Consider the following 16,210-nt stretch of genomic DNA (forward strand, 5'->3'; position numbering starts at 1 on the left):
ATAAATCAAAACATTCAAATGAGATTACTATTGAAAAAAAAAAATCTATTCTGTTTTTAACTGAAGTTCTATGTTTAGGATAATAATAAAACCTGTCATCCCAGAAGACTGAAACAAATTTTTATTCATTGTTGCAATATTGCACATTTCTTAAAAACAAAATTGTCATATGAAATGTAAATAATGTATTCCCATAAGCTAATCAGAAAGAAGTAGAAATTGCCTACAGCATACTGAGTGATAGATATTTTTTAATGTGGTAATTAAAAGGAACAGCACCTTTTAAGTACAAATATTCCTATATCATAGATGTTCACTGTTCTACACCTTTACCTACTAAACAAAAAACAAAGCAACCCACAGCGCAAATGAATCACACATCTTTAGAATACTGACCTAAGACAATAAATTTCAGAGCACTGCTTAGAATGGTGGCTGGATAAAACACCAGAGGATTGTTTTTAAGTTTAAACAAACAAACAAACAAACAAACAAACAAACAACACTTCTTGCTACATATTACTTTATATTGTTTTAAATTACACCTTTGAATCTTACAGCTGTGCAGAGATTTGTTTTTATGAAGATAAGGCCCCAAACACCTACTTTAAAGTAAAAGCCTTATTTTTCAGCTTTAAAGTACAGATTACAAGAATGATATTGCTAGGCAATGTGCACTGTTCAGTAGTGCCTACTGTCTGCAATAAGCTCTTTACAATTAGTCAAGACAACTCTCTAAGTGGAAGATGCAATGTATGTTTCTACAGCCACCACTTATGTACTGGACTACAAATGCTAACACTGGCATTACAAAGTAGTGTAGAGCAGGAGCCAGATCTTCAGACATGTAAATCACAGTAGCCTTATTGCAGTTGACTGAGGCACAATGGTTTATAGCACTATAGGATTTAGCCTGGCATTACTGGGAGATATAAATATGAACTACAAGAGTATGAGTCACACATGCTAGCATTTGGAATGCCTAGATAACTAAACAAAAATTAGTCAGTGTTTAGATAAGTAAAGTACATGCGAATATTGTTAGATCTTTTGCCCCAAATTGAAATCTAAGTCTACCACCACTTTCAGCTTCACCATAAATTCTTAGATCCGGAGACAATCTCAGAAAGTTTAAGATACCTAAATCATAAGCCTAACAGTCTGGTACAAGTCCAGCAAGTCATTTAGGTATACGCTTAATTTTAACCTAGTGACTAGCTCCACTGAGTTGATAGCACAACTCATGAGCTTGAAGTTAAGCAAATGCTTAAAGTATTTTACTGACTCGGTTACAACTATTAGACCAGGGCTTTGTGAGCCCGCTTCTCAGACACTGCCAAATCTGTAGTTAGTTTGAAACTAGAACTGGTGTTGATGTGGAGAAAACCTCAGCAATTCTGTAAAAGCCAAGGGGCACATGAATTATATGTCTTTGCAGGGGTTCCTGGATTTACATGTACTAACCTTGGAGCTTCTTACTGAAATATAATAAATAATTTACAGATTCCACAGCCCTGTACAAATATTAATTACAGCAAGTCTTATCACTCTTCCTTATAGCAAAACTGAAACTAAATTGTCTAAAGCCAAGCAGTGAGTGGTGGAGTGGATAACACACTTCTAGCATGCATTTATTTGCTCCCTACTTTGATTTGATGTCTGACTCAAAGATCTAGACACTCTGTTCGACAAATCAGACGTTGGGCTGGTGTTATTGCATTTTAGCTAATCAGTTCTAGGTGGAACAGATGTAAAATTCATTTCTATTCTTTCTGGGTCTTTGCTTTCAAGGGAGAGAAGTAGGTGATGTACTTCTGATTCATTTAAAAACATACTTGGTGCAAATTTACAGCTAGAGAATCCCATAAAGGTGAAAGAACGGGTTAGAGACAGTGTGTGAGCACAAACTCCTCCCTCCTGGATCCAGAGAACAAGAACATCTTGTTTGAGGAGGGTGGGGAGGATATCTCTTGTTTCAAGTATGCCCTTATTTTTTTCTCCATTACCAGAACTGCATGCCCTTCCTGATCTCTGCCTGCTCAAGGCGCTGCTAGTCCTGTGTCATCATGAGTACTGACATTTTTCTCGGTACACAAGTTGCAAGCCTTAACATTTTATAACGTTAAAAAAGCAGTCTAAACATTAGAATCCAAAGTACTCCTTTATGAATTAATTAGCAACGTGGCATTTGACCTCCTACGACTGCGGTCTGTAATTTGAGGGTTATCATTAGCAGCCCCTATAAAACGGCTACAATGGATCTGTGAAAATTGCCTTCTAATTCACAAAAATATTACTCTTAAAATTGGGCTCATTGGTGTTCTTTATTTGGGGGGGAGGGAGGATAAGGAGGGAGGGAAAATGAGGGAGGGGAGGGGGGAGAAATATCTGAATTCAGTTAAAGGAAACTAGTATTTATCTTGCTTTCTTGTGTTAAAAAAATACAAGCTTTATTCATAATACGTTTGGTAAACGTAGTAGTAATAGGTTGGTGTAGAAAATAGGTATAGCGTCTTTTAACTAAAATATCTCTGATATTTGGTAGGTAGAAAGCTTTTATAAACTGTTTTCTGCTGGGTTACCATCTTCGGAGTCTCAAAGCTTCCTCCAGTTAAGGTTAATTTATTGTTTGTAATAGTGCATATGCCTTAACAATGTAAAGAGCATTTCCCACAGATCAGTTAATAAGATGCAGCACAGAGAAAGGACCAATGAATCTGTTTGTTACAGTCTACTTAGTGAAGCTATGACTACAATACTCCAATGCTGAAGTCAGTGAAAAGACACCCGCACAACACAATCCAGGGAAAATGCAAGCTGATACAGCACAAAAGATTCTTTGTTTAAGAGCAGCAGAAATTTCCAGCAACTGTCTGTACAAAAATGCAAGATAGAAGAGAATGTAATTAAATAACAAAACAAACCCAAACTAAAAGAGAATCATTATAAACTAGGACAACGACACTTTGTTTTTAAGTGCACACGATGAATTTTAAAGATCTTTCCTCAGAAGGGGCAATAAAGTATTATGGAGGAGTGACACATTTGATGGATGGGTAGGTTCTGAAAAAACACATTAACAGTTACTATTTCTTGTTTGGTTCTGGTCCAGTAATTTTTATTTGAACAGGCCACATGCTAGCATGGTTTTGACTGCAGGAAGACTGTTGTTAAAGGAGGTACAGTTTCATTGACTGTATTCAGGTTTACTCTACCTCTACCCCTCTTTTTTCTTTTTCTGATAGGGACTCCTATGGCAGGCACTGTTTCAAGTGTTAAGGAAAAAAAAATAAAATAAAATGTTTGTTTAGCAGATTACTCCTTGTTTTGTTTTCAGTCACCTCCCAGTTCAACCCAGTGTATCTTGCAGGTCATTTAGGAAAAAAAGCAATTTTATTGCTTCTCAAGTTTATTTCCCAAATAGTTTGACCCTCTTGGTTTTGTTCCTTCTCTCTTTTTCACCAATATTCATCCAAAGCAGTGTCATTAAACCTGATGGAGTCGCTTCACTTGAGCTATGAGCAATCAGGGAGCAAATCCCCATTCATTGTTTACTTAAGTAAACTTTTCAGAGCCTTCGTGAGATTGCCTCATCAAAAAGGATTAGTTATCAGGAAGAAAACTTCACTGTTTACCTTTCAAACAGGTGTAGGTTAAAGAACTGCTGATACCTGGAGTACCTGGAGTGAGGATGACTACATTATACCCAGTTACAGAGATAAGAACAGTCCTTCAAATAACAATCATTTCCCATTTACTTTCTTTAACTGTGGATTGTCAAGGTCCACCCACAGCACCCAGTGAAGAGAATGGCATTGTTTACACTCAGTTTTCAAGGAGAGACTTAACTGGAGAGGAATTAGTCTTCTTATTTCTCAAGAATTAAAGGTGTATTTAGAGTACAACCCTGGTTCTTCATTGGATGAAAATACACTGCCGTTGAATAGAGTTTTCTGTTGTTTTAGAAGAATAAACACATATACAGAAGCTATTTTTTTGAATTAGTCTCTGCTAAACACATTAATCTACTAGTAAATCTAGCTACTAAAAGAGTATGTCTTAGTCATGAATGTTGCTCCTGAGGAAGGTGCAAAGACAATAAAACTGTTTCACAATACACAGTATCTAAATTTCTGATTCCCAGTGCTTGCTGAGTCTGCAGGACAATAACAGCATGCAAGTCAACAGCAATGTATGACTGCAAATTAAAAGAGCAATGGTGTCTTCTCCCTTTCAGAGCAAGCGGGAAATTTGCAGTATAATGTGGAAAAAGAGATCTTCAAAATCTTACTTGCATTCTGAATACATATATCTCTCTCTATATTTCTCATATATTTTTGATCTGTGTAGTTTACTCACTTTTACCAAAGTAAAGTTAATATAGTCATTACTAAGAACATTAAATATTTTTAGATTCCATATAATATTATAAAGGAATATTACATTAAACTATTTTTTCTTTATTTTGACCTCTTGGAAAGTACTCCTTTCCTTACGCTATTAACGTGCCTTGAACTTGTAAAATTCAATTGGTTTACATAGTTTCCTTGCACGACAAGATATGTGGTTCTAATACATATCATTCCACAACATTAATTCCTAAACAGCGATGCCTTCCTTCTCAACAATTCAATGTGAAAACACATCCCCTTTTAGCTTGGTATGTACTTTTAAAAAGCTAAAGATTCAAAAAATGTGAAATAGTATTCATTGCACCTAAGAAGCCTTGAGTTAAAGATTTAACTCAAAGAATTAGATTTATTCATTAATTAATATGTGCCAGAGGCTAAATAGTGACTTTCATTGATGGTGTTGCAAAGGCTTGGGGAATTCTCTTTACCTTCAGAGGCATGAAGTGTATCTTGGGTAGCAAGAAGGCATGCTAAATCTGTTCTTATCTTCTAACACTGCTAGCAGACTCAACATTGCAGTAAGCATTGAAGCCTGGTTAGGGAAGATGGTAAGCCACATGTTTTCAGATAGTCACAGCTTCTAGGATGGAAGTCCTCATTCTTCCTGTGTTGGGGGTGACTGCATGTGAGGTCTGTCATGTGAGTGAGTGACTTCCTCCTCATCCTAACTCTGCCTTTCAGCACTTAGCCAAGCCCACACATTGTCTTGTGGAAAAAAAAAGAAAAAAAAAAAAAAAGACAATTACTTTTTTGAAAGCTAAGGAAGATTTGGATCCAAGCCTGCAAATGAACTGATGGATTTTTTCCTGAGATTAACATGTGTCCTGTGAATAAAATGCACTAAGAAATATTGTTGCATTCTCATCAGAGTTGTAATATTTATTTAGCTAAGATGTGACTATAAATGTGACTATAATATGTGAAAATACTTGATTGAGGTCCAGCTTTGCAGATCATGTCATATCATTATCAGTCCATGTTTATTATAAACTAGAAGAATGGAAGAATGTTGATACAAAATGTGGGTTAAACAGCTTCATGGCTATGGCCATTTAACAAATATTGTAGAGAGGCCTTAAGACTAACTCCTTGCCTTGCAGAAAGCATTCATATCTAGAACCTGATAACAAGGTGCATATGAAATTTAGAGAAGCATGGGATTTTGTAAGACTTCTATGAGAGAGTTTTCTTCCCAAATAAATTGCAGTGGTTTTGCCACAGGGAAAAAAAAAAAAAAAAAATCCTTACTGGTAGTTCTTTCATTTCAATGAGAAAGGGAGCATTTGTCTACGAAAAATTACTTTAATTTCAAGTATCTGCCTAAGCCATTCTGCACTGCTCACATTTGCAAATCCAACCTCTAGTATATGACAGGCCCTAAAATGCTACCCTTCCTGCTGATAAAACTTCTGTGGAGTTTAACAGAGGTTTTCCTGCCATATCCCAAGAGAATTTACTGTAAGTAGAATTGTGTCATTGCAAGAAGTTTGCATGAAATAAATCAGGCAGGCCTGCAGAAATAAACAAATTAAGACCATGAATCCAAAACACCAATGCCTGTAAAAATTAAAGAAAATGGGACTTTGGCAGTGTTGAAGAATGTATAGACTTCATTAAGAAATCTAGAACATGAAAACTGCTTTGCACAGATTTCTGGTTTTTGTGAGAGGGATACTTATTAACTGACATATAAATCATCATATTAAACATAGTATCATAAGTTCTCCTAATATGCTTATTAACAACATACCCCTATGGTCACTAACAACTAACTTAGGAAGTTGTACACGGTGATGGTTTACTGAGACAAAGTCACTTGATAGCACTTGTAAAACACAAGTACACAAAATGGGTGTCATGTTGTCACATTCTTCTACCAGTAAAACCTGGCTTAACACCCTAATTAAAAGTTTAAAGCAGAGGGAACTTAGTGCCAATTCAACTGAAAAACTCCTTGAGTTTATCTTTTTGAAGGTTTGTTACATGGTGTATTTAAATATGTCTACTAATTTAGGACTTAGTATAAAGCATTTTGAATTGATTGATTTGTCAAAGAACTTCTCACCTTTATTTTTGCGAACATGTGTGTGCATGCATGTGTGTTTGTGAGTACACAGCTGACCAAGCAGGGTGACCTGGTAACTTGGTCTCAAATTAAAGTGTAATAAGTTGCAGCAGTAGGCACAGCCCTGTTGGTCTTCAGCTACAGTCATTCCAGACAGGAAATCTGTGGGGTTACATACCAAATGGCCTCAGGATTGGACCTGTTATTAAAAGTCCTCTGGTACTGATAAGTCTCTGTATTAAGGTTATGGCTCAGCTATAAAAAGATCACCAGAGTCTGTGAGTGGGTTAGACAACCTTAGCCGGAAAATAAAATTTCCTCTCTTTTTTTTTTTTCTTTTTTTTTTTTTTAACCTATCCTTTAACATACATATATAGGCACACATTGTTCTGTTCATTTTAGACCTTAGATTTTAAATGTAAGTAAAAGCAGACTAGTTCTGAATCAATAAGACTGAAATAACCACTTCATAGGAGAAAAAGAATGGATGAGACACTTTGCAGCCCTTAGCCTCTCTGAGATATTTCACAAGGCTTTTTTTTTTTTTTTTTTTTTCACCAGCCCAAACTCAACACACTTACTGTGCCTGTAAAACTGCCTAAATATTTCTTGCAGTTGATTCACTTATGAGAAATCTTTAGCAAGATGTGTAAAACATTTAAAAGCTACCTTCTCTACTTGCTAAATAATAGTACAGGTTATATAACCTACCATAAAAGATTTTTCATAAAAGAAGGAAAAAACAAGGAACTTTAAATACAAAACAACCTATATTTAAAGATCCATCAAGGCTGTGTCAGAAGTGACAAAAGACTGGAAAATAGAATGACATTGACATCCTGATCTTAATTCACATCATTTAAAAGTGGCAAGTTATTGCGCACTTTCTCTTAAACTTCAGAGTTTTACGGATCTTGCAAGAATGTTGCAAAACTGGGCAAAAGTGCACATTGATTCATTTGTTAAAGAGTTAAGTAAGTACACACAGTCATTTTGGTAAAGCTCAGCAAATCTAGCTCTGTCGGTAGGACAGAGCAACATAAATTCACTGAAGACAAGAGAATGAACTATGCTGAGGCATAGATAACGTCATTGCCAAAGTGCTCTCCAAAAGAAGAGGGACAGCTTTGATGGCAGAGCTCTGTCTGTTTGTCTGCTAGTGTGCTGAAGACCTTTCGCTCTGGAACTCTGTACTTCACGCAAAACGAAGGCAGGGCTACAGAGAACACAAAATCCTCCTGTTATTTCAGAATTCAGTATCTTCAGACAGAGCGTTTATTTTATAACCGGACTAGTCCTTCTCTGCATTGAGGATCCTAAAACTATGGTCTGAACCCGCCCATCATATTTCCAAAAACACTCACAACTCCACAGAGTCCCATAACTGTTCTGTTCTTGCAAAGCTTTCAAGCACCTGGGTGTCAGGCACAACACTAAAGCATTTGCAGGCTTTGCAGCCATACCTCTGAATGTCGAGACGTGCTCCTGGCATGTGGTGAACGTCCTCCATTTCAGAGGAGCTGAAAGTGCTCCACTGCTTCATGCAGGATGCTTGTGACCAATCCTTTAAAAGCATTTCTGGTGCTGGACAGTTCATACACAAGCAAAGTGGTATTTTCATAATTATTCAGGTGCTTTATCTCCATATCTTCGAACAGTATTTAGAGGCCTAAACTCCACTGGGGCACTGATTATGAGCTCTGTAAATGTGAAAATACCAGCCGAAATGAAATCTGCAAGCATGACAAAGCCTGAGTACTACAATGGCTAATGAAGCCAACCTTGTAGGCATTTTTGGTCACAGAAAAACAAAAGGTGAGAAGAACACATTTTGGTCAATTTCCCAGTGACCTGGATTTTATACTAGACAAAAATGGCTTCAGAAGGGTTTAGAATCACTTGCCACAAAACACTCTAGGTTACAGTACATGCCAGATTGCAAGCAGACTCTGGTTACAAACTCCCCTTCAAAACAGAAAGGTGACGAATTTCTGCCCTGCACCTCCTAAACTCTAGATGGGAATGGAAGATGGATGTCATCACCACCTTCTTCAGGTGGACAGATGGTGTCATCACCACCAACACCAGCATCCTGAGGTCCTGACCACCGGACCAGTCCTTGGTCCGGTGCCAAGGAAGGCAGAACCTTGGTGAAGTGGTCCATCAAGGCCTCAAGCCGCTCAGCAACTACAAGCCTTAGCCAGAGAGAAGGGGGTGGTAAAGAGATTTTAGTACTACAAATGCAAATATGTGTACGTTAGCTACCATTATTAGGGCACTAATTGCTGAGTGAAAGTTTTGAGACTATGGATTTTGAGCACAGGCATCCAAAGTGACGTGACTAAACCACATCTATTTTGCATGCAGGTTTAAACGGCAGATCTTCAGGAGTACAAACTGCTCGGAGGCAAATCTAAGCATGACAGGCGCAGACAAAAAAAAAAAAAAAAAAAAAGTAGCCTGAGCCTATCGCTCGCATGTGCACCGGTGCATGGTGTTGGCTGAAGTGGGGCTTGGCAGGAAAGTTGCCATGGGGTCTTTCTAGGACACGGCACCGAGCGGTGCGGGGCTGCTTTCCGAGAAGTTAGGGCTGCTGGAGGGGGCAATGCAGGCGGGCGGGCGGGCGGGACAGGCCTCCCTGGGTGTGTTCCCTCCAGCCTGCAGACCACGGAAGCCACCGCAGCCGCAGCCAGGCTGCCTGTGGGACCGCACAGCTATCTGTCAGCGATCTGTCGCTCCTTGCGGGTGGCTCCCAGGCACAGGCTCCCCGCACCTCCAGAGACACCCGGCCCGTGGGATCCGGCGGCCCCTTCGCTCCCTGCGTGTCTTTAGGAGGGCGGCTTCAAACGTCGGGGCCCCTCCGCCCGGCTCCGGCTCCTGCCTCCTCCTCCTCGCCTCCTCAGGGCGCCGCTTCCGAGAGGAGAGACCCCGTCCCTGAAGCGCTGCCAGCGGGGAAGAACAACAACAACAAACAAACAAACAATCAACAAAAAAACTTAAATTATGTCACCTTCAGACGACAACGACACCGGGAGAAGAAATAAAACGATTAATAAAAAAATAAAAGAAAAGCACAGCGCGGGGAGCTTCCACCGCGGGCGGGCGGGCGGCCTCCGGGTGGGGGTCTGTGGGGGGGCTGCCGCGCCCTGAGGCGCCGGCCGTTACTCGACCGTTACTCGACCGTTACCCGACCGTTGCGCGGCCGCTGGACGCCCCCATCCTGTATGTGGGGGGGGGGGTAGAGGGGGACAGGGGGCTGTGAGGCGACGCCGCGGGGCCGCGCTGGCCTCTTGCAGGCGAGGCTGCCCCCAATTAGCGCGGCCCCCCCCGGCGGGGGCGATGCGGAGGGGGCGGAGGCCGCCGCGTCCCCGTCCCCGTCCCCGTCCCCCCCCACCTCAGCTCAGCTCAGCTCCCGCCGCGCCCCCGCCCCGCGCTCTGGCTGCGGCGGGAGCGGGGAGCGGGGAGCGGCGGCGGCCGGCAGCGCCCCACGTTACTTTGATTGACAGGTGAACAAATGTTTCCCCTGTTCCAGCGCCGGCGCTATGGCACGCCGGCGATCGCAAAGCCCCGCCTCGGGCGGCGGGGAAACAGCGGTGGAGAGGCCCGGTCGGCCGCCTGATTGGCCGCGGGACCTCGTGGCGTCACGGCCCCACGTGGGGGCCGGGCGCGGGGCCGCTCCCCCCTCCCTCCTCTCCCTCCCCTCCCTCCCTCCTTCCTCCGTCCCGCACGCCCATTTGTCAGCGGCGAAATGATGGGCATTAATACAGAACGGCGATTAATGCGCGGGCGGCGCTGATTGGTCGGCGGCGACGCCCTTCGTGGGCGGGGCGAAGGAGGGGGCGAGAGAGGGGGGCGGGCGGCGCCGCGGTGCCCGCCGGGAGGGGGAGTCCCGCGCGCTCCGCCGCCCGCGCGGGCCGGTGGTGCCACGGGCCCGCGAGGACTACAGCTCCCAGGGTGCCCCGCGCGCGGCGGCCCCCCGTGCGCCGTGAATATGTATCAGAATGTTAATGACGAGCCGCTGCTAAATTTGGGCAAAGGAGTCACCGCGCCACAGCGTGCTGGGGGAGCGGCGCGGAGCGGCGGCGGCGGCCGGGCTGGGCTGGGCCGGGCCGGGCAGGGCTGGGCTGGGTTGGGCCGGGCCGGGCCGGGCCGGGCCGGGCACGACCCCTCCGCTCCGCTCCGCTCCGCTCCGCTCCGCGCGGCGCCGCTGCCGCTGCTGCCGGCACTTCCCGGAGTTCCGCCCGGCGAGGAAACAACCAAAACAAACACAAAAGAGAGAGAAATACGTAAATAAAGCAGCCCGGACCGTGGTTTCTTCTTCATCCTTTCACTCCTTTTTTTTTTTTAAAAAACATTTTTTTTTTTTTTTTAATTTTTCTTTTACCACCACCAAACCACCAACAACAGCAGGCACCGGCCACGCAGCAGCGCCCGGCGCGGGGGATGCGGCCGGGGCGGTAGCAGCAGCAGGACCCGCTCCGCTCCGCTCCGCACCGCGCCCCGCTCCCCTCGCGAAAAGTTTGCAGGAGGGGAGGAAACTGCGAGCGGGGCGCGCACCGCCGGAGGGGCTCTCCCCGCCCTCCTCCTCCTCCTCCTCCTCCTCCGCCGCCGCCGCCGCCGCCGCCGCCGCCGCCTCGCACGGGGCTCGCCGCCCGCCGGAGCGCTCGGCTGGGCTCGGCTGGGCTCGGCAGCCCCGCTCGGCGCCGCCCGGGGGCCCCCGGGGGATGTGGCAGCGGCCCCCGCGCCCCGGGGACGCCGCCGCCGCCGCCGCCTCCGCCGCGCCTCGCTGCCGCCGGGGGTGCCCCGCCGGCACCGGGGCGGCGGGGCCGGGGCGCCCCTGCCCTCCGCTGCCGCCGCCGCCGCCGTCGTCGCCGCCGCCGCCTCCTCCTCCTGCTACTCGCCCGCAGCCCTGATCCCGGCCGCCAGCGCCCCCCGAAGCGGCGTGGATGATCCGCGACCTGAGCAAGATGTACCCGCAGACCCGGCACCCGGTGAGTGGCGGCGGGCAGCGCTCCGCCGCGGGCAGCGCGCACTTGGAGCCATTTTCTTATTGTTGTCCAACGCCGCCGCCAACGCCGCCGCCCCGGGCTCGGACCCCGACCCCGACCCGGACCCGCACCCGCACCCGGACCCGGACCCGGGATGGCGCCGAGTCCCGAGTTGCCCCCAGCCGGAGCGCGGCGGCCCCGGCGTCCCGGCGCCCTGCCGGGGGGTCCCGGCGGCTGCCGGCTGCCGCCTCCCCCCGCGGCGGCCCCGTCGGGGCGGGAGCGCGGGGAGCCCCCGCGGGCGGCGGGCGGGGGCGCGGGGGGCCGCGGCTCGGGGCGCCGGCACGACCCGCTCGCTGCCTCTCCTCTCTCTCTTTCTCTCTGTCTCCCCGCCGCTTGCAGGCTCCGCACCAGCCAGCGCAGCCCTTCAAATTCACCATCTCCGAGTCCTGCGATCGGATCAAGGAGGAGTTTCAGTTTCTGCAGGCGCAGTACCACAGGTAACGCCGTCCCGCCGGGCTCACCGGGCACCCCGCGGGGACACCCCGCAGCGGGGACCCCCCCCCGGCACCGCCACCGCTCCCGCACCCGCACCCGGGGCGGCGGGGACGGTGCTGAGCCGTGCGAGCCCGTGGGCGGGGGGGCTGTGGGGGTTATTGTATTTTTTCCCCCTTCTTTTCCCCCATTTTTTGTTTTCTTTGTGGGGTGGGGGGTGTAGGATGAAAGGGCGTCCGTCGGGGCGCACCCCCCGCTTTTTTTCTGGGAAGCGGCGCTCAGGACGCGCATCTCGCCGTGGCTCGGCCCCCTCGCGCCTTCCATTGACATGTCAAGTGCTGATAACCTGGGAGCGAGGCGGCCAGCGATTTCATTATCCCGAGCCGGAGGAGCGGCGTGTGCTCCAAGTGACAAGTGACTTCTGGCAGGACTGCTTAGCGCGCCTCTGGAAGCAAACAAACCGAAAAAAAAAAAAAAAAGGAAAAAAAGAGAAAAAAAAAAAAAAAGCGATGGATGTGTTCGTGTTTACCGCAGTATTCCTTAAATTACCTGCGGTATTTTCCTAGTCATCACTAACAGCCCCCCCCCCCTCCTCCCCCAAAGAAAAAAAAAAGAAACAACAAACAAAAAAAAAATCACAGCAACTTTTTGCTTCTTGAAGCAGTGATACACATTTGATTCCTCTGTGGGCTGGGTGAAAACAAGAGGTGTTTCCAAAGCTCGTTTAAATAAAAGCTAGGAAAACCAAAGCATGGATTTCTGAGTGGCTTCTCAAGCTTAAGTGTTATAGGTGAGGACATGTGTGCCTGTCTTCTGTGAACCAGTGTTTTATTATTTTTTTTTGTCAGTGAAAAATGCTCTCCTGCGTACTGTATGCAGTTCGCTTAGGAGGTGAGGATGTTGCACAATCTCTCTTGAAAGATGAAAAGTATAAACCCCACCCTGAACTCCCAGGCAGGTGCTGGAACGTGCATTTCTGTTTGTGTCTTGGGGAAATGCTCGAAAAGGGGAGTACCTTGTGCTTAGAAGAATGTCAGTTTTGTGTTATGAAGTACCCATGCTTTTTTTTTTTTTTTATGTCTCGAACAGTTTGAAGCTAGAATGTGAAAAACTGGCCAGTGAGAAGACAGAGATGCAGCGACATTATGTCATGGTAAGCAAGCTGCATAACAAATTCAAAATGTCTATTAGCTTGGTGTGCTGAGACTGAAATACATTCGGATTGCTGGAGGCGAACAGAAAGATTATAGTTGGTGCAGCTGCTGCTGTGGAGGTTGCATCCGTGCTGCCATTATCCACCCTTGGTTTCAGGGGTTTGTAACTTGTTTGTAGCAGTTAGTTTCTACGTGAAATCCGCTCTTCAATGTTTCAAGCAACTGGGGATATTTCTTCAAAGTGGTAGCAGGTTACTTGTCAGCCCTTTTAAGGCGTGTGCAACTTCAGCAATATTCCTGGGGACGATGTATTTTTCACTTACACTGACTTCTCCCAGCTACCGTGCCTCTGTAAAGCGGTTTGGGGTCACATTTTCTTTTTTTTCTGTGATGGCAGTAAGCCCAAATTGCACATGCGTGTCTCTAAACCTGAAGCCCCCGTCCTTAGAAGAACTGTTGCTTCTGGGCTGCTGGTTCATTGTTTTACTGAATTCAGAGCGGCAGGGATCTGAGCTGTGAAAGGGATTTCCTCGATGGTTGTGGTCTGCCTGGTTAAATAACGTGCATAGGAAGACATCCCTAAATACATAATTGCATGATGGATCGTGATAACTCCAGAGGAGCTCTTGCTATCCTCTCCCTTGTGCATCTATGAAGGATTAACTGTTTTCCATTTGTATGTGACAAATAACACACAAATATTCACAAAAAAAAAAAAAAAAGAAAAAAAGAGCAAATAACCTGGAAAAATTCTTAACCAAGAGCACAAACATATGTTAAGGCTTGCATTTGTCTTTTTCATGTCTGATTTGCTTAAGTCTTGGAGATTGTTTGGTACTAACATAACACACTGACCTGAGTTGCCTGAGATGCTCAGGCACATCAGGGGATATGTAGGGTGGTGTGTCTGCTTTGGCTCTGAATTTACATGCTCTTTCATTTTTCGCATCCCTGCAATTTAATTGTAGCTTTTTTGTGTTTTTAATTTAAAATACTGAATAACCGGTCTGTTAGTCGTTGCTGATTTATATGTGTGTCTGGCTTCAAGCACTTTGGACGTTTTTTGGCATCTTTTATGTGTGCTAGAGAATAAAATCTTGAGTATTTTCTGTGTGTTTTTTTTTTTTTTTTTTTTTCCCCTGCTTCTAATCTTTAAGTCTGGTTGTGATTACTTCTTTTGATTTTTTTGTTGTCTGGGTTGGGCTTTTTTGCTTGGTTTATGGCCATCTTTTGTAGATTTGTCAAGAAGCAATGTAGATAAAATAAAAATAAAAAAAAAGAGAAAAACAGTTTACTGTGAAATGCTGTCACAAATTCCAGGAGCTCTTCTAGCTAGTAAACGTTTTAGGTCTCTGTGTCTTTGTACAGATGATGTTAGAGTCAAAGCGAATTTGGGAATGGTTTTCATATTTGCAAGGTCTAACAGAGGCATTTTCTTCTCTCATAGTATTACGAGATGTCCTATGGGCTGAATATAGAAATGCATAAACAGGTAGGTAAATATTTTGCTTTGTGTAAGAGTGTTCCCTGTAATTTCTCCCACCAGTCTTAAAACAGATGTCTATTATGTGCGAGCCGCTTTAATTGCATGCTTAAGTGCATTGGAAATTTTTTGTGCTGCACGCTGCTCTGAAACTTGCACCTTGCATGCGGTGCATGGCTCTGCAGAGGCAGCGGTGTTGTTCACCAGGTGTGTGTTTGCTGTGTTGACTTCTCCACGTGCAGCCCCTGTGCACGCGGGGAAGATGGAGGCAAGCAGGGATGGAAGGGGTCTTGGGTGGTGGTTTCAGGTCCGACCAACCTCACGCCGTTGGGGTTTGCTTTTTGGAGTGATAGTAACATCGTAAATACATGTTGGGTGCAAAGGGACGTGTGTTTGCATGTGGGAAAGACTTCCCTTTGGTTAACCTGGACAGATTTAAGCTGGAACTACAATAGCTATTGATGCTCAGTCATGTTCCTGTCTCCCTCAGGTCACTTACTTGGACCTTTGTCCAAAAGCAGAGTCTCAGCTTCTCATCCATGGAAAGGGTGAATGAGCTTTCCACAAGAATGTTAGCTTGCTCAGTTTTGTGCCTTGAAGTCTAGCACTTAGGCCGAGATTAGCAGGAAATTACTCGGATGGAGCATGGTAGCGTAAATCAGAATTTCTTATTCAGTAATGTGTGTTTTTAACCTTCTCCAGAGGAGAATGAATTAAACATCTGACCTCTTTTCCAGTGAGGGAACTTTTAATATGGTGGAATTTAATACTGACAACTCATTTTAGCAAACGGTTGAGCAATTCGCCAGTGTTGCTTGAGAGTGTAAACTGCAGAAATAAAGAAATGGTCGAATGGGAGAAGAAAGACCATCTGAAAATTGGTTTGTATGCGCTCCTGTTCAAAGTAAGGGATTTGGAACTTCTCCGGGTTGCCGAAATAGGATTTCTTTATCTTGTTGAGAGCAGACATAGATATCAAATGTTCTTCCCTCTTGTTTATTATTTATTGTATTTTGTATGCCATTAGCATCCCAACCCAAATGACTGGGGACATTTGCGTTGGGTGGCACGCGATCCCGAGGGCAGCAGGTTTTCCTACCTCGCAGCGTTTCGCGCCCAAGGCCCAGACCTTCAGAAATGTAGGTGCGAAACGTGCACGTGAAGGCTCGAGGGGAGCAGTGAGAGAACCGCTGGCGGGAGCTGGCAGCACTTGCAGCGGAGCAGCTCGTGCTGAGTGGGATGATGCAGGTCATGGGTGCTGCTGGATGGGCTGATGGCAGCCTCTCAGAGGTGCTGGAGCTGGTGAATGAACGCCCAGGTTGTTCCAGGTTCTGTCTGAAAAAACAGCACTGACATACTGGGTACGAAAGCAATCCACCAAGTCCGAGTCCTCCTTGCAGGCCACCTACGTAGCAAATGCTTGCATGCGCTTGAAAGCAGCCATTGCAGTCAAACTTGTTTATGTTTCTAGGCGCTCTGTTTTTACAGCAGTTAGCTGTATGTGGACTTAAACTGACTGTGCAAAATTATGTGGGACAATGTTGGCTTGCAAGTGAAATGTGTAATTAGATTGTTTTAAGCAGGGGAAACCCGCTTAAAACCAAACCAAACCCTTT

General features: G+C 45.7%; 1 protein-coding gene across 1 annotated transcript in view; it reads left to right on the forward strand.

Annotated features, from left to right (window-relative positions):
- Positions 1 to 11,331: 11,331 nt before the first annotated feature.
- The window catches only part of LOC311221113 (transducin-like enhancer protein 4), a 97,135-nt gene continuing 92,256 nt past the window's right edge, over positions 11,332 to 16,210 (forward strand). The window contains exons 1-4 of the mRNA XM_084304903.1: positions 11,332 to 11,468; positions 11,865 to 11,962; positions 13,047 to 13,110; positions 14,559 to 14,603. Of these exons, the coding sequence (XP_084161029.1) occupies positions 11,424 to 11,468; positions 11,865 to 11,962; positions 13,047 to 13,110; positions 14,559 to 14,603 (252 nt within the window). The 5' untranslated portion in view covers positions 11,332 to 11,423. The remainder of the gene's footprint in view (positions 11,469 to 11,864; positions 11,963 to 13,046; positions 13,111 to 14,558; positions 14,604 to 16,210) is intronic.

This window comes from Netta rufina (assembly GCF_964035555.1).
Source record: "Netta rufina genome assembly, chromosome: Z".
Taxonomy (NCBI): Eukaryota; Metazoa; Chordata; class Aves; order Anseriformes; family Anatidae; genus Netta; species Netta rufina.